At 43.0% G+C, this 22,014-nt stretch overlaps 1 protein-coding gene across 1 annotated transcript in view; it reads right to left on the bottom strand.

The window, feature by feature from the left end:
* Positions 1–6,163: 6,163 nt before the first annotated feature.
* Positions 6,164–22,014, bottom strand: part of LOC120022756 (unconventional myosin-Ig-like) — an 85,011-nt gene continuing 69,160 nt past the window's right edge. The window contains exon 22 of the mRNA XM_038966749.1: positions 6,164–7,326. Within this exon, the coding sequence (XP_038822677.1) occupies positions 7,170–7,326 (157 nt within the window). The 3' untranslated portion in view covers positions 6,164–7,169. The remainder of the gene's footprint in view (positions 7,327–22,014) is intronic.

Raw genomic sequence — 22,014 nt, 5'->3', positions numbered from 1 at the left:
ATTTTGCTTGTAATCCATGGCTTCTGATTGGGGTATGTACATACGGTCACTGTAGGGACGACGTCATCGGTGCACTTATTGATGAAGCCAGTGACAGATGTGGTGTATTCCTCAATGCCATCTTTACTCCACACACAGAGAGCATATTCCAGTCCTGTAGCTTAGCATATGCGTCATCTGACATCTCCCGTATCGAGCTAGTCAGTGGTCCTTCCTGCTTTATTTTTTGCTTGTAAGCAGGAATCCGGAGGATAGAGTTATGGTCAGATTTGCCAAATGGAGGGCGAGGGAGAGCTTTGTACGCGTCTCTGTGTGTGGAGTAAAGCTAGTCTAGAGTTTTTTTTCTCTGGTTGCACATGTGACATGCTGGTAGAAATAAGGTAAAACGGATTTAAGTTTCCCTGCATTAAAGTCCTCGGCCACTAGGAGCGTCGCCTCTGGATGAGGATTTTATTGTTTGCTTATGGCCTTATACAGCTCATTGAGTGCGGTCTTAGTGCCAGCATTGGTTTGTGGTGGTAAATAGACAGTTATGAAAAATACAGATGAAAACTCTCTTGGGAAATAATGTGGTCTGCAGTTTATCATGAGATACTCTACCTCTGGCGAGCAAAACCTTGAGACTTCCTCAATATTAGATTTCGCGCACCAGCTGTTATTGATGATGATGTAATGCAGACCAATTGTTGATATTAGGCTGTTGTACTTCAGTGTGCTATCAACTCATTGGATCAAAATCTTATTCTAATCTATTGGGATTGGTCATTGTTAATTCTTAGGGATCAAATCCCTTTAGCGGGATCGATTCGACAACATCCGCTGAAATGGCAGAGCGCGAAATTCAAAAATATTTTTCAGAAATATTTTACTTTCATACATTCACAAGTGCAATACACCAAATTAAAGCTTAACTTCTTGTTAATCTAGCCTTTGTGTCTGATTTCAAAAAGGCTTTACAGCAAAAATACACCATTCGATTATGTTAGGTCAGCGCCTACATACATACAGCCATTTTCCAGCCAAAGAGAGGAGTCACAAAAAGCAGAAATAGAGATAAAATTAATCACCAACCTTTGATGATCTTCATCAGATGGCACTCATAGGACGTCATGTTACACAATACATGTATGATTTGTTCGATAAAGTTTATATTTATATCCAAAAATCTTAGTTTACATTGGCGCGTTATGTTCAGTAATGTTGTGCCTCGAAAACATCCGGCAAATTTGCAGAGAGCCACATTAATTTACAAAAATACTCATCATAAACTTTGATAAAAGATAGAAGTGTTATGCATAGAATTAAAGATATACTTCTCCTTAATACAACCGCTGTGTCAGATTTCAAAAAAGCTTTACGGAAAAAGCACACCATGCAATAATCTGAGTACAGCGCTAAGCCACAAAAACAAGCCATGCAGATACCCGCCATGTTGTGGAGTCAGTAAAAGTCAGAAATAGCGTTATAAATATTCACTTACCTTTGATGATCTTCATCAGAATGCACTCCCAGGAATCCCAGTTCCACAATAAATGTTTGTTTTGTTCGATAAAGTTAATCTTTATGTCCAAATACCTCCTTTTTGTTAGCGCGTTTAGTTCACCAATCGAAATTCACAAGGTGCGGGCAATTCCAGACGAAAGTCCAGACGAAAAGTCAAAAAAATTCTATTACAGTTCGTTGAAACATGTCAAACGATGTATAGAATCAATCTTTAGGATGTTTTTATCATAAATCTTCAATTATATTCCAACCGGACAATTCCTTTGTCTTTAGAAATGAAAAGGAACGTAGCTCGCGCTCATGGCTGCGTGCAAGACCCCTTAGTCAAACAGCTCTTATTCGCTCCCCCTTCACAGTAAAAGACTGAAACAAGGTTATAAAGACTGCTGACATCTAGTGGAAGCCTTAGGAAGTGCAATACGACCCCATTTACACTGTATATTCGAAAGGCAATGACTTGAAAAACTACAAACCTCAGGTTTCCCACTTCCTGGTTGGATTTTTCTCAGGTTTTCACCTGCCATATGAGTTCTGTTATACTCACAGACATCATTCAAACAGTTTTAGAAACTTCAGAGTGTTTTCTATCCAAATCTACTAATATTATGCATATATTAGCTTCTGGGCCTGAGTATCAGGCAGTTTACTCTGGGCACGCTTTTCATCCGAACGTGAAAATGCTGCCCCCTATCCCAAACAGGTTAATGCATTCCCTCTAGAGGGGGTGTTAAAATGAATTACATTCCTAAAATGGCAATACCGTCCCAAATGGCACCCTTTCCCCACATAGTGCACTACTTTTGACCAGAGCCCATAGGGCTCTTCATTTAAAGAAGTGCACTATATAGGGCAGGGGTGTCAAACTCATTCCACGAAGGGCTGAGTGTCTGCGGGTTTTTGGTTTTTCCTTTCAATCAAGACCTAGACAACCAGGTGAGGTGAGTTCCTTACTAATTAGTGACCTTAATTCATCAATCAAGTACAAGGATGGATCACAAACCCGCAGACACTCGGCCCTCCGTACCTCAGGAGACATCCCAAATACCAGACCACATGAAGACAACACAATCACCACCCAGTAAGAGACGACTCCTGTACTGAACTCTAACCTTTGAACATTAGCGTGACAGACAACTTATTCAGAGCAATTAGGGTCAAGTGCCTTTCTCAAGGGCACAAACATATTTTTTACCTAGTCGGCTCAGGGATTCAAACCAGCGATCTTTCGCCACCAATCAATGAATGAGGGAAGCTACTCAGACTTTTTGAATCAATGACCACTGTGCACGATACAGCTACTGTAGCTGTCTCTAAGCATGTGTGTGATTGGTGGATGTATTACTAAACAGTCCCTGATTGGTTGATATCTGTCACTATTAGATGAATCTAAGAGCAGCTGTCTATCTCAGCAGGAGACTAGGTCTGCGTCCCAAATGGGACCAACTTTCTTATACAGTGCACTGCTTTTAACCAGAGAGTTGTCCAGGAGTCTGTTTTGGTCAAAGAACACCCAGTTAACGGCAAGAGTACTCTGTCTCCCTCAGGAATAAGACAAGTATCTAAATATATACGATAAAGGTTAACTAAATAAAGCGTTTAACAACTTCATATTGATCCAGTTTGAATTCAAAGTCAAGTGTTTTGGACCAGAATGGAACTCTACCTTGGAGACTCGCTCCATAAAAAAACAACACTAGACAGCACCATTTTCTTGTTATTTTAATTTAGGGATAGCCAGGGGCACACTAACACTCAAACATCATTTAAAAACTAAGCGTGTGTGTTTAGTGAATCCGCCAGATCAGAGGCAGTAGGGTTGACCAGGGATGTTCTCTGTTTAGTGAATCCGCCAGATCAGAGGCAGTAGGGATGACCAGGGATGTTCTCTGTTTAGTGAATCCGCCAGATCAGAGGCAGTAGGGATGACCAGGGATGTTCTCTGTTTAGTGAATCCGCCAGATCAGAGGCAGTAGGGTTGACCAGGGATGTTCTCTGTTTAGTGAATCCGCCAGATCAGAGGCAGTAGGGTTGACCAGGGATGTTCTCTGTTTAGTGAATCCGCCAGATCAGAGGCAGTAGGGATCACCAGGGATGTTCTCTGTTTAGTGAATCCGCCAGATCAGAGGCAGTAGGGATGACCAGGGATGTTCTCTTGATAAGTGCATGAATGGACCATTTTCCTGTCCTGCTAAGCATTCAAAATGTAACGAGTACTTTTGGGTGTCAGGGGAAATGTATGGAGTAAAAAGTACCAAATTTTATTTAGGAATGTAGTGGAGTAAAAGTAAGTTATCAAAAAAATAAATATTAAAGTACAGATACCGCAAAAAATCGTATGGATATTAGGCCGTGTGTAACAGCATAGATTACACCGTAATTAACCCTCTAATTTTTACTGGAGAATAGAAAGAGTATGTCGTGACATTTAAAGAAAATGAGCTTGAAAGGGCAGAAGAATGTAAAAGGTTAAGGGAGAGAAGAGGGAGGCTTTTCCACTTGTCAGGTATCTGAGCGAGACATGTTCAGACAGACACAACATTCACAAAGGAATAAATAAAATCACACACGAGGAAATAGACAAACACACATATTGACAGATTGACACACAAAAAAAGGCAGATACATGCACACATGCACGCAGACACACGCACATAGACAGAGTTGCCAGATTGGATGAGAAAGGGACTCAGGGACTCACAGCAGGAGGGATGTCAGGGGAGGGGAGGATGGTGAAAGGAAGAGAGGGACAGAGAGAGAAAGAGAAAAGATGTCAGGGCATGGATGAGAATACAGAATCAGATAGAGAGAGAGAGAGAGAGAGAGAGAGAGAGAGAGAGAGAGAGAGAGAGAGAGAGAGAGAAAGGCCCTGTTGCCAGGACCACAAATACAAATTCCATCTAGACACCATTTCCCTAGAGCACACAAAAAAACTATACATACCTCGGCCTAAACATCAGCGCCACAGGTAACTTCCACAAAGCTGTGAACGAGCTGAGAGACAAGGCAAGGGCCTTATATGCCATCAAAAGGAACATAAAATTCGACATACCAATTAGGATCTGGCTAAAAATACTTGAATCAGTTATAGAACCCATTGTCCTTTATGGTTGTCCTTTATGGAGGTCTGGGGCTCGCTCACCAACCAAGAACTCACAAAATGGGACAAACACCAAATTGAGACTCTGCATGCAGAATTCTGCAAAACTATCCTTTGTGTTCAACGTAAAACACCAAATAATGCATGCAGAGCAGAATTAGGCCGCTACTCGCTACTTATCAACATCCAGAAAAGAGCCGTTAAATTCTACAACCACCTAAAAGGAAGCGATTCCCAAACCTTCCATAACAAAGCCATCACCTACAGAGAGATGAACCTGGAGAAGAGTCCCCTAAACAAGCTGGTCCTGGGGCTCTGTTCACAAACACAAACAGATCCCACAGAGCCCCAGGACAGCAACACAATTAGACCCAACCAAATCATGAGAAAACAAAAAGATAATTACTTAACACATTGGAAAGAATTAACAAAAAAACAGAGCAAACTAGAATGCTATTTGGCCCTAAACAGAGAGTACACAGTGGCAGAATACCTGACCACTGTGACTGAACCAAACTTAAGGAAAGCTTTGACTATGTACAGACTTAGTGAGCATAGCCTTGCTATTGAGAAAGGCCGCCGAAGGCAGACCTGGCTCTCAAGAGAAGACAGGCTATGTGCACACTGCCCACAAAATGAGGTGGAAACTGAGCTGCACTTCCTAACCTCCTGCCAAATGTATGACCATATAAGATACACATATTTCCCTCAGATTACACAGACCCACAAAGAATTTGAAAACCTAACCCAATTTTGATAAACTCCCATATGTACTGGGTGAAATACCACAGTGTGCCATCACAGCAGCAAGATGTGTGACCTGTTGCCACAAGAAAAGGTCAACCAGTGAAGAACAAACACCATTATAAATACAACCCATAGTTATGTTAATTTATTTTCCTTTTTGTACTTTAACTATTTGCACATAGTATGACATTTGAAATGTAATTATTATTTTGGAACTTTTGTGAGTGTAATGTTTACTGTTCATATTTTATTGTTAATTTCACTTTTGTTTATTATCTATTTCACTTGATTTGACAATGTAAACATATGTCCCGTGACAATAAATCCCTTGAATTGAAAGGTAGAGATAGAGAAGAGAGAGAGCTATTGAGCAGGATATACTCAGTTACATTACACTATATAGGGCTGGTATCTCTGGGCCAAATTAGGCCTGGTCCTGGGACAAATCATTCTCATTGGACTTAAGCTCTGGAACATTGGGCCATAATGTAAAATATTATAAACTGGGTGGTTCGAGCCCTGAATGCTGATTGGCTGACAGCTATGGTATATCAGACCGTATACCTCCTCGGGCGTTATTGCTTAACATTGTAATATACTCTGGTAGAATAAACACTGCCACCACAATGAGATAAAATACATTTTAATAAATTACTTCTTCTTTTTTTCATTGTCATGATATGAATATCGTGTCCTTTCAAGGCATCGTGGTGAGATAATGCACCATGGGTCAAAAGCAGTAAAATAGCTGTCATCTCAGTATATAAACACACTAGTTATAAAAACACACTAGCTAAGATAAATTAGTCTGAATAATCTATATGAAATATTGCTACTCTTGTTTGTAGTTCAGTCTCTCGGCTATATGTCTTTGTTTCATCCTTGGAAAAGTACAAAAAAAGTGAAAAGGCTATACCTGTAAGCATCCTATACTGTATAATACAATAAAACATTGAACTGCCAATGACAAATCCTAAACCTTTTGCCTTAGCTTGCTGCCGTAAAAAGTGAATTGGTTTTCATCCAATAAGATGAAGCCTGAACCACAGACATTAGAGGGGTGACCATCTCTGACCTGAACCACAGACATTAGAGGGGTGACCATCTCTGGCCTGAACCACAGACATTAGAGGGGTGACCATCTCTGGCCTGAACCACAGACATTAGAGGGGTGACCATCTCTGGCCTGAACCACAGACATTAGAGGGGTGACCATCTCTGGCCTGAACCACAGACATTAGAGGGGTGACCATCTCTGGCCTGAACCACAGACATTAGAGGGGTGACCATCTCTGGCCTGAACCACAGACATTAGAGGGGTGACCATCTCTGGCCTGAACCACAGACATTAGAGGGGTGACCATCTCTGGCCTGAACCACAGACATTAGAGGGGTGACCATCTCTGGCCTGAACCACAGACATTAGAGGGGTGACCATCTCTGGCCTGAACCACAGACATTAGAGGGGTGACCATCTCTGGCCTGAACCACAGACATTAGAGGGGTGACCATCTCTGGTCTGAACTACAGACATTAGAGGGGTGACCATCTTTTGAGATGGGTGGAGAAATGGGTTGAGGATTCACTCTCCCTCTACTGTAGCCCTTTGATACAGTCCAGAGGATAAATCAGGGATATTCAAGTCTGAGCCTGGAGGTCTGGAGGACTGCTGGGTTTTCTGTTCTACCTGATAATGAACTGCACCACCTGGTGTCCCAGGTCTAAATCAGTCCTATATTAGAGAGGAAGAATGTAAATCAGCAGTGGAACTGTCTTCCAGGTCCAGATTTGTGATTGGCTGGGGGAGCTAGTGGTGACTGTCTCAGTTGGATGGGATCAGGAGGATGAATCCGTCGCGGCTCTTCCTGAAGTCTGCGTTGGCCTGGCCGGCCTTGGTCTCCACGGTTACGCTCTTGGGCTTGCCCCGCATGTGCAGCTGGACAGCCGAGCAGCAAACCTTCACCGGGAGAGGGGTGTTCCTCACACTGAAATACACACACACACACACACACACAGCCTGTTAACGCACTGATAATTCAATGACAAACGCTTCATGCAGGAGTACACCACAGTCCCTTATTTAGATATAAAGCTAAATAACATACATTACCGTTCAAAAGTTTGGGGTCACTTAGAAATGTCCTTGTTTTGAAATAAATAAAAAATTTAAAGTGTCCATTTAAAATGACATCAAATTGATCAGAAATACAGGGTAGACATTGCAAAGTCAACGTATTGCAAACAGTACTACTATTTGTAACAAGGTTACATACTACCCCTTTCCATCTCTATATGACATGTTGTGATTGGTATGCCAGTAAAGGACAGTCAACACAGCACAGAGAGTCTTTCCATTTGTAATACAAGGTAATAATACCACTTATCTACTTAAGCAATAAGGCACCTCGGGGGTGTGGTATATGGCCAATATAGCATGGCTAAGGGCTGTTCTTATACACGATGCAACGCGGAGTGATACATTGGCCATATACCACAAACTCCTGAGGTGCCTTATTGCTATTATAAACTGGTTACCAATGAAAATAGAACAGTAAAAATAAATATGTTGTCAAACCCGTGGTATACTGTCTTGACACACCACAGGTGTCTGCCAATCACCATTCAGGGCTCGAACCACCCAGTTTACTATTCTGTTTTAATAACTACACTGCTCAAAAAAATAAAGGGAACACTTAAACAACACAATGTAACTCCAAGTCAATCACACTTCTGTGAAATCAAACTGTCCAGTTAGGAAGCAACACTGATTGACAATACATTTCACATGCTGTTGTGCAAATGGAATAGACAAAAGGTGGAAATTATAGGCAATTAGCAAGACACCCCCAATAAAGGAGTGATTCTGCAGGTGGTGACCACACACCACTTCTCAGTTCCTATGCTTCCTGGCTGATGTTTTGGTCACTTTTGAATGCTGGCGGTGCTCTCACTCTAGTGGTAGCATGAAACGGAGTCTACAACCCAAGCAAGTGGCTCAGGTAGTGCAGCTCATCCAGGATGGCACATCAATGCGAGCTGTGGCAAGAAGGTTTGCTGTGTCTGTCAGCGTAGTGTCCAGAGCATGGAGGCGCTACCAGGAGACAGGCCAGTACATCAGGAGACGTGGAGGAGGCCGTAGGAGGGCAACAACCCAGCAGCAGGACCGCTACCTCCGCCTTTGTGCCAGGAGTAGCATTGCCAGAGCCCTGCAAAATGACCTCCAGCAGGCCACAAATGTGCATGTGTCTGCTCAAACGGTCAGAAACAGACTCCATGAGGGTGGTATGAGGGCCCGACGTCCACAGGTGGGGGTTGTGCTTACAGCCCAACACCGTGCAGGACGTTTGGCATTTGCCAGAGAACACCAAGATTGGCAAATTCGCCACTGGCGCCCTGTGCTCTTCACAGATGAAAGCAGGTTCACACTGAGCACATGAGCACATGTGACAGACGTGACAGAGTCTGGAGACGCCGTGGAGAACGTTATGCTGCCTGCAACATCCTCCAGCATGACCGGTTTGGCGGTGGGTCAGTCATGGTGTGGGGTGGCATTTCTTTGTGGGGCCGCACAGCCCTCCATGTGCTCGCCAGAGGTAGCCTGACTGCCATTAGGTACCGAGATGAGATCCTCAGAGCCCTTGTGAGACCATATGCTGACACATGCACATTTGTGACCTGCTGGAGGTCATTTTGCAGGGCTCTGGCAGTGCACCTCCTTGCACAAAGGCGGAGGTAGCGTCCTGCTGCTGGGTTGTTGCCCTCCTACGGCCTCCTCCACGTCTCCTGATGTACTGGCCTGTCTCCTGGTAGCGCCTCCATGCTCTGGACACTACGCTGACAGACACAGCAAACCTTCTTGCCACAGCTCGCATTGATGTGCCATCCTGGATGAGCTGCACTACCTGAGCCACTTGTGTGGGTTGTAGACTCCGTCTCATGCTACCACTAGAGTGAAAGCACCGCCAGCATTCAAAAGTGACCAAAACATCAGCCAGGAAGCATAGGAACTGAGAAGTGGTGTGTGGTCACCACCTGCAGAATCACTCCTTTATTGGGGGTGTCTTGCTAATTGCCTATAATTTCCACCTTTTGTCTATTCCATTTGCACAACAGCATGTGAAATGTATTGTCAATCAGTGTTGCTTCCTAAGTGGACAGTTTGATTTCACAGAAGTGTGATTGACTTGGAGTTACATTGTGTTGTTTAAGTGTTCCCTTTATTTTTTTGAGCAGTGTATATCTTGCCTCTCAGAGGACTACCATCCTGGAGGACTACCAGCTTCTCCTCTATCCTGGAGGATGCCTGAAGGACTACCATCCTCTCCTCTCTCCTGGAGGACTACCAGCCTCTCCTCTCTCCTGGAGGACTAGCATCCTCTCCTCTCTCCTGGAGGACTACCATCCTCTCCTCTATCCTGGAGGACTACCATCCTCTCCTCTATCCTGGAGGACTACCAGCCTCTCCTCTCTCCTGGAGGACTACCATCCTCTCCTCTCTCCTGGAGGACTACCATCCTCTCCTCTATCCTGGAGGACTACCATCCTCTCCTCTATCCTGGAGGACTACCATCCTCTCCTCTATCCTGGAGGACTACCATCCTCTATCCTGGAGGACTACCATCCTCTATCCTGGAGGACTACCATCCTCTCCTCTCTCCTGGAGGACTACCATCCTCTCCTCTATCCTGGAGGACTACCAGCCTCTCCCCTAAACCTGGGGGACTACCATCCTCTCCTCTCTCCTGGAGGACCACCATCCTCTCCTCTAAACCTGGAGGACTACCATCCTCTCCTCTATCCTGGAGGACTACCATCCTCTATCCTGGAGGACTACCATCCTCTCCTCTCTCCTGGAGGACTACCATCCTCTCCTCTATCCTGGAGGACTACCAGCCTCTCCCCTAAACCTGGGGGACTACCATCCTCTCCTCTCTCCTGGAGGACCACCATCCTCTCCTCTAAACCTGGAGGACTACCATCCTCTCCTCTAAACCTGGAGGACTACCATCCTCTCCTCTATCCTGGAGGACTACCATCCTCTCCTCTATCCTGGAGGACTACCATCCTCTCCTCTATCCTGGAGGACTACCATCCTCTCCTCTAAACCTGGAGGACTACCATCCTCTCCTCTATCCTGAAGGACTACCATCCTCTCCTCTCTCCTGGAGGACCACCATCCTCTCCTCTAAACCTGGAGGACTACCATCCTCTCCTCTATCCTGGAGGACTACCATCCTCTCCTCTAAACCTGGAGGATGCCTGGAGGACTACCATCCTCTTCTCTATCCTGGAGGACTACCATCCTCTCCTCTATCCTGGAGGACTACCATCCTCTCCTCTATCCTGGAGGACTACCATCCTCTCCTCTATCCTGGAGGACCACCATCCTCTCCTCTATCCTGGAGGACCACCATCCTCTCCTCTATCCTGGAGGACTACCAGCCTCTCCTCTATCCTGGAGGACTACCATCCTCTCCTCTATCCTGGAGGACTACCAGCCTCTTCTCTATCCTGGAGGACTACCATCCTCTCCTCTATCCTGGAGGACTACCAGCCTCTCCTCTATCCTGGAGGACTACCAGCCTCTCCTCTATCCTGGAGGACTACCATCCTCTCCTCTAAACCTGGAGGACTACCATCCTCTCCTCTAAACCTGGAGGACTATGTCGTGTCTTTGGCATCTCTAAAACGGAAGACTTTTCTTTATCAAATAACTCTCTGTAATTATTATTACGCGATTAAACTGATTAATCATGTAACTGTAATTAACTAGGAAATCGGGGCACCAAGGAAAATATTCAGATTATAAAGTTATAATTTTCCTAATATAACTTTCAGATATTTGAATATCTGATCACTTAGTCTTCGAATTAATGAATTATTATTTACCTCATGTTAGTCTCATTCCAAACGTCGTAAATTGTTGGTTATCTGCACGAACCCAGTCTTCACTATGAGTCATCCATACATCAATTGTCTTAAATCATTTATTTACTAACTAAGTAATTCACAGAAATGCATAAACAAACAGTAGATAGTTACAAGGAAATGATAACGGAGTTTCCCTAGTGGGCTAAACCGGCATCGCGGCTTAGTGGACAAAAAGGAAGTGGGGGTCGACTGAGATGAGACACTACAAAGTTGATAATTATAACAATTGAAATGCTAATCCTTTGCACATGAACGCTCACTCATTCGGGAATAATTGCAATCAATCAATATATTTACGCTCAGTGTGTCGTCGGGATCTCTGTTGAAAAGTTTGTTTCTGTTGGACTACCATCCTCTCCTCTATCCTGGAGGACTACCATCCTCTCCTCTATCCTGGAGGACTACCATCCTCTCCTCTATTCTGGAGGACTACCATCCTCTCCTCTATCCTGGAGGACCACCATCCTCTCCTCTATCCTGGAGGACTACCAGCCTCTCCTCTATCCTGGAGGACTACCATCCTCTCCTCTATCCTGGAGGACCACCATCCTCTCCTCTCTCCTGGAGGACTACCATCCTCTCCTCTATCCTGGAGGACTACCATCCTCTCCTCTATCCTGGAGGACTACCAGCCTCTCCTCTATCCTGGAGGACTACCAGCCTCTTCTCTATCCTGGAGGACTACCATCCTCTCCTCTATCCTGGAGGACTACCATCCTCTCCTCTATCCTGGAGGACTACCAGCCTCTCCTCTATCCTGGAGGACTACCAGCCTCTCCTCTATCCTGGAGGACTACCAGCCTCTCCTCTATCCTGGAGGACTACCATCCTCTCCTCTATCCTGGAGGACTACCATCCTCTCCTCTATCCTGGAGGACCACCATCCTCTCCTCTATCCTGGAGGACTACCAGCCTCTCCTCTATCCTGGAGGACTACCATCCTCTCCTCTATCCTGGAGGACTACCATCCTCTCCTCTATCCTGGGGGACTACCAGCCTCTCCTCTATCCTGGAGGACTACCATCCTCTCCTCTCTCCTGGAGGACTACCATCCTCTCCTCTATCCTGGAGGACTACCAGCCTCTCCTCTATCCTGGTGGACTACCATCCTCTCCTCTATCCTGGAGGACTACCATCCTCTCCTCTATCCTGGAGGACTACCAGCCTCTCCTCTATCCTGGAGGACTACCATCCTCTCCTCTAAACCTGGAGGACTATGTCGTGTCTTTGGCATCTCTAAAACGGAAGACTTTTCTTTATCAAATAACTCTCTGTAATTATTATTACGCGATTAAACTGATTAATCATGTAACTGTAATTAACTAGGAAATCGGGGCACCAAGGAAAATATTCAGATTTTAAAGTTATAATTTTCCTAATATAACTTTCAGATATTTGTATATCTGATCACTTAGTCCTCGAATTAATGAATTATTATTTACCTCATGTTAGTCTCATTCCAAACGTCGTAAATTGTTGGTTATCTGCACGAACCCAGTCTTCACTATGAGTCATCCATACATCAATTGTCTTAAATCATTTATTTACTAACTAAGTAATTCACAGAAATGCATAAACAAACAGTAGATAGTTACAAGGAAATGATAACGGAGTTTCCCTAGTGGGCTAAACCGGCATCGCGGCTTAGTGGACAAAAAGGAAGTGGGGGTCGACTGAGATGAGACACTACAAAGTTGATAATTATAACAATTGAAATGCTAATCCTTTGCACATGAACGCTCACTCATTCGGGAATAATTGCAATCAATCAATATATTTACGCTCAGTGTGTCGTCGGGATCTCTGTTGAAAAGTTTGTTTCTGTTGGAGAGTTTGTCCGCCCTCTCTCTGTCGTGGTTAGAATGGTTAGTTCAGAGTGACATTCATTCATGTCGTTATAGAATAGATGTTTCGGCGGTTGTCGGTCTTCGCGTTCAATGATACCGAATTCCTAGCTGCAGACTAGTAATTAATATCAAAGACTTGTTCTTATTCTGTCGGTATCGATAGTCTAAGAGTTTAACCACGTGGTATGGTTAAAAGATTCAGCCATCTACTCAAACCTTAGCTTATACTCAGGTTTATGGTCTCTACTCAAACCTTGGCCCTCTCGTTATCGAGGTAAGCTGGTCTGGTGATAGAAAACCCGGGTGGGGGTTTTATTTGGAAGAGCAGAAAAGGCCTGTCCCAGGACACCCGACCATAACTGTGCTCATGGGCGGTCCTTTGATTTAGTTAAACTCCAAAGGGAATTGGAGTTTCCTTCATTAAACAGTCCAAAATCACATTACACACTTTCACAAACAGTACCATCCTCACTCATTCATCGTATACAACAATTAGATGTAAGCCTCATATCTGAGGCTATTGTATAAACAACGTTATGGTAATGTGGCCGTATTGTCTCTCATGAGTTTCACAAAATTGTACCAAACGGACCAGTTCTTAGCTGGATTCTTCACCGATCTTTTATACCTTCTCCAGAACATAAATGTCGTTTGGACCTCCAGTTCTGTCAGGTGGAAGAAATTCCTTAGTTCTCTCTATGAAAACTCACTCTCTCTCTATACTGTGGCCATGAGGAGATAATCTCCTCCAGGAATGTACAACCTGAGGTCGCAGCAGCCTGAATGTAGGAGACAGAGAGAGGGGGATGGTGCTCTCTGTACCCAAAGAGGGCAATGTCTTGACAACTACCAGCCTCTCCTCTATCCTGGAGGACTAACATCCTCTCCTCTAAACCTGGAGGACCACCATCCTCTCCTCTATCCTGGACGACCACCATCCTCTCCTCTCTCCTGGAGGGCTACCATCCTATATCCGGGGGGACTACCATCCTCTATCCTGAAGGACCACCATCCTCTATCCTGGAGGACTACCATCCTCTATCCTGGAGGACCTACCATCCTCTATCCTGGAGGACCTACCATCCTCTATCCTGGAGGACCTACCATCCTCTATCCTGAAGGACCTACCATCCTCTATCCTGGAAGACTACCATACTCTATCCTGGAGGACTACTATCCTCTATCCTGGAGGACTACCATCCTCTATCCTGGAGGACTACTATCCTCTATCCTGGAGGACTACCATCCTCTATCCTGGAGGACTACCATCCTCTATCCTGAAGGACCTACCATCCTCTATCCTGAAGGACCACCATCCTCTATCCTGGAGGACTACCATCCTCTATCCTGGAGGACCTACCATCCTCTATCCTGGAGGACCTACCATCCTCTATCCTGAAGGACCTACCATCCTCTATCCTGGAGGACTACCATCCTCTATCCTGAAGGACTATCATCCTCTGTCACACACCCATTGTGTAAAAATGGTTTGTAAGTGCAGTAGTTGCATTTTTCTCAGTATGAATTGATGATACCACTTTATCATATTGCAGAAAAGTGTGTGTGAGTGTTTATGCTTGTGTTGTTACTGTATCCGACCCTGTATACAGTGCTTGTGTTGTTACTGTATACGACCCTGTATACAGTGCTTGTGTTGTTACTGTATCCGACCCTGTATACAGTGCTTGTGTTGTTACTGTATCCGACCCTGTATACAGTGCTTGTGTTGTTACTGTATCCGACCCAGTGCTTGTGTTGTTACTGTATCCGACCCTGTATACAGTGCTTGTGTTGTTACTGTATCCGACCCTGTATACAGTGCTTGTGTTGTTACTGTATCCGACCCTGTATACAGTGCTTGTGTTGTTACTGCATCCGACCCTGTATACAGTGCTTGTGTTGTTACTGTATCCGACCCTGTATACAGTGCTTGTGTTGTTACTGTATCCGACCCTGTATACAGTGCTTGTGTTGTTACTGTATCCGACCCAGTGCTTGTGTGCTGTACTGAAGCTCCTCTGTTACACACCCTATCCCTGAGCTGACAGTTGCCATGGGTAGAGAGGGACGACAGGAGGAAGAGAAAGGGAAGAGATGGAACAGATGGGGGGGGGGGGGGGGGGGGGGGGGGTGACAGGGGAAAGAAGGAAGAAAGAGTGGGGAAAAGACTGGGGGAAAAGACTGGGGGAAAAGACAGGGGGAAAAGACAGAGGGAAAGAGGGGGGAAAGACAGGGGGAAAAGACAGGGGGAAAGAGGGGGGAAAGACAGGGGGAAAGAGGGGGGAAAAGACAGGGGGGAAAGAGGGGGGAAAGAGGGGGGAAAGAGGGGGGAAAGAGGGGCCTTGGCTGCTGCACAGTCAGCTGAAGATGATCTCTTCTGAAGGACACAGTCTCTGTTTGCGTCCCAAATGGCACCTTATTCCCTACATGCACCCTATTCACTGGTCAAAAGTACTGGCGGAATAGGGTGTCATTAAGAACACAGCCTCCCTCTGCCCCAGGGGATCCTCCAGCCTGGCTGGACCTCTGCACCACACTGGCTCTCTCTCTGGTGAACACAGAGAACCAGCACATGGTCAAATACACAGAAAGACGTTATCTGTCTATTGAACTGGATGGACGCACCATTAAACTGCTCTATATCTGGGCTGGTTAATAAGGAGCCATTTGTGGGTTATCCTGGTAGGAGGGAATCAGTTTAAAAGGGCAGTATTAGCATTTGTCTCAGTATGAATTGGTGATGCTGCTCTATCAAGTTGCAGGAAAGTAACTGTATTTTGAGTGTGTTGTTACTGTATCTGACCCCGTATGCAGTGCTGGTGTACTGTATTCAAGCTTAACTCAAGGCTTCCTTCCAGTTCCAGTAGCTTAGTTTCACAAAGCTGCATGGCATCCATCCTAAGCCACTAACAGGTGTGACCACAGTCCCCAAAGTCACTCAAACCTCTTCTACTCCCTCTTCCTCCCCCTCTACTTCTCCATTCCTCACCCCATCATACCCCTTTGTTCACCAGCAGTCCCCCTCCCAGAGCCACACACAGACGGCCCTGCGGCCCTCAAACCCACTGACCTCCCAGAATCCCTAGGTTTTGATGAATCACATGTGATACTGATCTAAGGAGCAAGGACATATTTATTGACCACCTGCCCAGAGGAAGCTGCCTGGTGTAAACCTACACCAGGGGAATTCTGTTTCAACTTCACACTAAGCTCCGGGCTATGACAGGGGGATTTGACTAATATAGCTGGGCCACAGAACTACAATAAGTTGAGGGAATAGGCTGCCATTTCAGATGCAGTCCAGGTCTATCATTCTACATCTGGGCTATGGTACTGCAGTGTAGTGGGGGGGGTCCAGATTTCTCAATGAGACAGACTAGGCTGGGTCTGAAATGGCACCCTATTCCCTATATAGTGTACTACTTTTGACCAGTCACCCTATATCGTCCACTACTTTTGACCAGTGACCTTATTCCATATTCCCTATATTTTTCCCACATTTTTTCTTGTGTGGATGGTCAGGGGGCCGGAACATAATTACAAATAATTTGTAGAGTGCAAATTGAATGCAAGAACCCCAAACAGATATAATATTTGACTAAAACATAATAATTTCAAAACTTCCTTACATTTGAATATGATCACATACTGTATATGTCTCTATTATCAGTGGGAATATCTCGGAACAGAATTCCAAAATTTTAATCCCTCCGAGCTGATTTGCTAGCGTATTTCTGTTTCAATTCTCATTGGTGGAAGGAGAGGAGGACCAAAATGCAGCGTGGTAAGTGTTCGTCATATTTAATTAAAACTGAACACTACACAAAACAACAACAAGGAAAAACGAAAATGAAACAGTTCTGCCAGGTGAACATACACTAAACAGAAAACAATCACCCACAACACACAATGAAAAACAGGCTACCTAAATATGGCTCCCAATCAGAGACAATGATAAACAGCTGCCTCTGATTGGGAACCACACCAGGCCAAACACCTAGAAATATAACCCACAGAACAAAACATAGAAAAACAACATAGAATGCCCACCCCAACTCACGCCCTGACCAAACTAAAATAAATACATAGGCTCCTCCATCTCCACTAACTGAAACTAATTGTATGGATTTTTTCCCTAATAATAATGTAAAATTAACATCTGTACAGAAAGACTCATGTGAAGGCCTAATTACAGAGGAGGAACTACTTGATGCAATTGGGGCCTTTAAGGATGGGAAAACTCCAGGACTGGATGGCATACCAGTGGAAGTATACAAACATTTTTTTGATATACTCAAAGGACCATTATTAGCTTGTTTTAACCACTCCTATATAAATGATAGATTATCAGACACGCAACAAGAAGGTGTGATATCATTATTACTGAAACAGGACCCAAGTGGTATATATAAAGATCCAGTCCATTTAAAAAATTGGAGACCTCTTACACTTCAGTGTTGTGATGCAAAAATCCTAGCAAAATGCTTGGCGCATAGAATAAAAAAAGTTTTGTCAGATATTATTCATCCTAATCAGACAGGTTTTTTACATGGACGATACATTGGAGATAATATAAGGCAAGTACTGGAAACAATAGAACACTATGAAATATCGGGGACACCAGGCCTAGTTTTCATAGCTGATTTTGAAAAGGCTTTTGATAAAGTACGACTGGAGTTTATATATAAATGCCTAGAATATTTCAATTTTGGGGAATCTCTTATAAAATGGGTAAAAATTATGTATAGTAACCCTAGGTGTAAAATAGTAAATAATGGCTACATCTCAGAAAGTTTTAAACTATCTAGAGGAGTAAAACAAGGTTGTCCACTATCGGCATATCTATTTATTATTGCCATCGAAATGTTAGCTGTTAAAATTAGATCAAACATTAATATTAAGGGATTAGAAATCCAGGGCCTAAAAACTAAGGTGTCATTGTACGCTGATGATTCATGTTTTCTTTTAAAACCACAACTAGAATCTCTCCACGGCCTCTTAGAGGATCTAGATATATTTGCTATCCTCTCTGGATTAAAACCAAATTATGATAAATGTACCATATTACGTATTGGATCACTAAAAAATACACATTTTACATTGCCATGTAGTTTACCAATTAAATGGTCTGACGGTGATGTGGACATACTCGGTATACAAATCCCAAAAGAAAGAAATGATCTCACTCCAATAAATTTTTATAGAAATTTAGCAAAAATAGATAAGATCTTGCTACCATGGAAAGGAAAATACCTGTCTATTTGTGGGAAAATCACCCTGATTAACTCTTTAATCATATCACAGTTTACCTATTTGCTTATGGTTTTGCCTACACCTAGTGACCTGCTTTTTAAATTATATGAACAAAAAATATTCAATTTTATTTGGAACGGCAAGCCAGATAAAATTAAAAGGGCCTATTTATATAACGAATATGAATTCGGAGGGCAGAAATTATTAAATATTAAAGCATTAGACCTCTCACTAAAGGCATCAGTCATACAAAAGTTATACTTAAATCCAAACTGGTTCTCTAGTAGATTGGTACGAATGTCTCATCCTATGTTCAAGAAGGGCCTTTTTCCCTTTATTCAGATTACACTTGCTCACTTTCGGTTGCTTGAAAAGGAAATAATCTCCAAAATATCTTTATTTTTTAAGCAAGCCTTAGAAAGTTGGTTGCAATTTCAGTTTAATCCACCTGAAAGGACGGAACAAATAGTACAACAAATCTTGTGGTTAAATTCAAATATAGTAATTGATAAAAAAACTGTATTTATCGAAGAAATGTTTAAAAAAGGTATAATTTTTGTGAATGATATCATAAATAGGACTGGTGGAGTAATGTCACACATGCAGCTAACGCAGACATATGGAAATGTCTGCTCTACCCAAAATTACAACCAATTAATTGCAGCATTACCACAAAAATGGAAGAGGCAGGTGGAAGGGGATAAAAGTAAGGAACTTGTATGTCGGCCTTATATTAAAGAACATAAATGGTTAAAGAAAAGTGTGATAAATAAAAACATATACCAATTTCATTTAAGGACCAAAAAACTTACAGCTGTGCCATATAAATTGCAAAATAGTTGGGAAGAGATTTTCGATGTACCCATTCCATGGCACATGGTGTATGAATTGATACGCAAAACAACGCCGGATTCAAAACTTCGAATTTTTCAATTTAAATTATTGTACAAAATTCTTGCAACTAATAGAATGTTATATATATGGGGGATACAATCTTCCCAGCTCTGTAGATTCTGCTGTGAGGAGGCAGAGTCATTAGACCATTTATTTTGGTATTGTCCGCATGTAGCTCGTTTTTGGTCACAGGTCCAGGAATGGTTGAAGAATTGCAACATTTGCGTAGAACTAACGCTACAGATAGCAATACTGGGGGATTTGAAAAGCCATAGTCAATCAATCAATAATATAATAATTATTTTAGCAAAAATGTTTATTTTTAATTTACAATCCGTGGAAGCTATGAGAATAGGAAGATTCAAATCTTTTGTGAAGCATCACAGCACAGTTGAAAAATATATGGCAAATAAAAATCCGAAATGGATGATGTTGGAAGATAGATGGGAAAGGTTGAGTGGAGCTGAAGGGTGGGACTAATAACAAGATAAACAATGTAGGGCATACGGGATCTGTGAAATGTGTATAGGTGCGGAGCTATCGTGAAATAGCACAGTTACAAGTGGAAATCAAACTGGATGGACAACAGAAATAGAGGAAGGACTAAGAACAAACAAGAGAGAACTATTATAAAGTAGACTGTGTCTGTAAAATGTGTATAAGATGTATAAATTGAAGGTAAAAACAGAAATGTTTATCAGTTTACTCCAATTGGGGGATCGGTGGTAGGGTTTGCGGGGAATAATAATAAAGGTATACTCTTTAAAAAAGTATGTTTGTCTATGTAGGTATGTGTATGTATATATGTGTATATGTATGCATACGTGAATGGATATATATATTTACCCCAAAAAATATGGGGGATTGGAAATGATGCAGACAATTACATTGGAAGCAACATTCTTTCCGCAATATTAAGCTGATCCACCCCCCAAAAAAAAAAAAAAAATAAATAAATAAAAAAATACATAAAAAAAAAAAAAAAAAAAAATACATAAAAAAGGAACTAAGATCAGAAAGTGACAATTTCAGTGTTTTATGCCCCCCCCCCCCCCCACAAAAAAAATATACATATTGTATATATATATATATTTTACAGTTGAGGTCGGAAGTTTACATACACTTAGGTTGGAGTCATTAAACCTCGTTTTTCAACCACCCCACAAATTTCTTGTTAACAAACTATAGTTTTGGCAAGTCGGTTAGGACATCTACTTTGTGCATGACACAAGTAATTGTTCCAACAATTGTTTACAGACAGATTATTTCACTTATAATTCAATGTATCACAATTCCAGTGGGTCAGAAGTTTACATACACTTAGTTGACTGTGTGCCTTTAAACAGCTTGGAAAATTCCAGAAAATGATGTCATGGCTTTAGAAGCTTCTGATAGGCTACTTGACATAATTTGAGTCAATTGGAGGTGTACCTGTGGATGTATTTCAAGGCCTACCTTCGAACTCAGTGCCTCTTTGCTTGACATCATGGGAAAATCAAAAGAAATTAGCCAAGACCTCAGGAAAAAAAGTTGCAGACCTCCACAAGTCTGGTTCATCCTTGGGAGCAATTTCCAAATGCCTGAAGGTACCACGTTCATCTGTACAAACTATAGTACACAAGTATAAACACCATGGGACCACGCAGCCGTCATACCGCTCAGGAAGAAGACGCGTTCTGACCTTGTGAAGATGCTGGAGGAAACAGGTACAAACGTATCTATATCCACAGTAAAACAAGTCCTATATCGACAAAACCTGAAAGGCCGCTCAGCAAGGAAGAAGCCACTGCTCCAAAACTGCCATAAAAAAGCCAGACAACGGTTTGCAACTGCACATGGGGACAAAGATTGTACTTTTTGGAGAAATGTCTGATGAAACAAAAATATAACTGTTTGGCCATAATGACCATCGTTATATTTGGAGGAAAAAGGGGGAGGCTTGCAAGCCGAAGAACACCATCCCAACTGTGAAGCACGGGGGTGGCAGCATCATATTGTGGGAGTGCTTTGCTGCAGGAGTGACTGGTGCACTTCACAAAATGGATGGCATCATGAGGAATTAAAATTATGTGGATATATTGAAGCAACATCAAGACATCAGTCAGGAAGTTAAAGCTTGGTCGCAAATCGGTCTTTCAAATGGACAATGACCCCAAGCATACTTCCAAACTTGTGGCAAAATGGCTTAAGGACAACAAAGTCAAGGTATTGGAGTGGCCATCACAAAGCCCTGACCTCAATCCTATAGAAAATCTGTGGGCAGAACTGAAAAAGTGTGTGCGAGCAAGGAGACCTAAAAACCTGACTCAGTTACACCAGCTCTGTCAGGAGGAATGGGCCAAAATTCACCCAACTTATTGTGGGAAGCTTGTGGAAGGCTACCCAAAACGTTTGACCCAAGCTGCAAGCCCGATATCGGTACACCTATGACAACATCCCCCCACCCCCCCCCCACACTGATTAGCATCGCTAGCATAGCGTCACAATTAAATAGTAGCATCTAAATATCATTAAATCACAAGTCCAAGACACCAGATGAAAGATACAGATCTTGTGAATAAACCCATCATTTCTGTTTTTTAAAATGTTTTACAGGGAAGACACAATATGTAAATCTATTAGCTAACCACGTTAGCAAAATACACCATTTTTCTTTGTCCACCATTTTTTCTCTCCACCACTAGCTATCACCAATTCGGCCAAATAAAGATATTGATAGCCACTAACCAAGAAAAACCCTCA

The sequence above is a fragment of the Salvelinus namaycush genome, chromosome 27 (genome assembly GCF_016432855.1).
Source record: "Salvelinus namaycush isolate Seneca chromosome 27, SaNama_1.0, whole genome shotgun sequence".
Taxonomy (NCBI): domain Eukaryota; kingdom Metazoa; phylum Chordata; class Actinopteri; order Salmoniformes; family Salmonidae; genus Salvelinus; species Salvelinus namaycush.
Note: the sequence above shows the minus strand (reverse complement) of the source record. Positions and strands in the feature narration are given on the sequence as shown.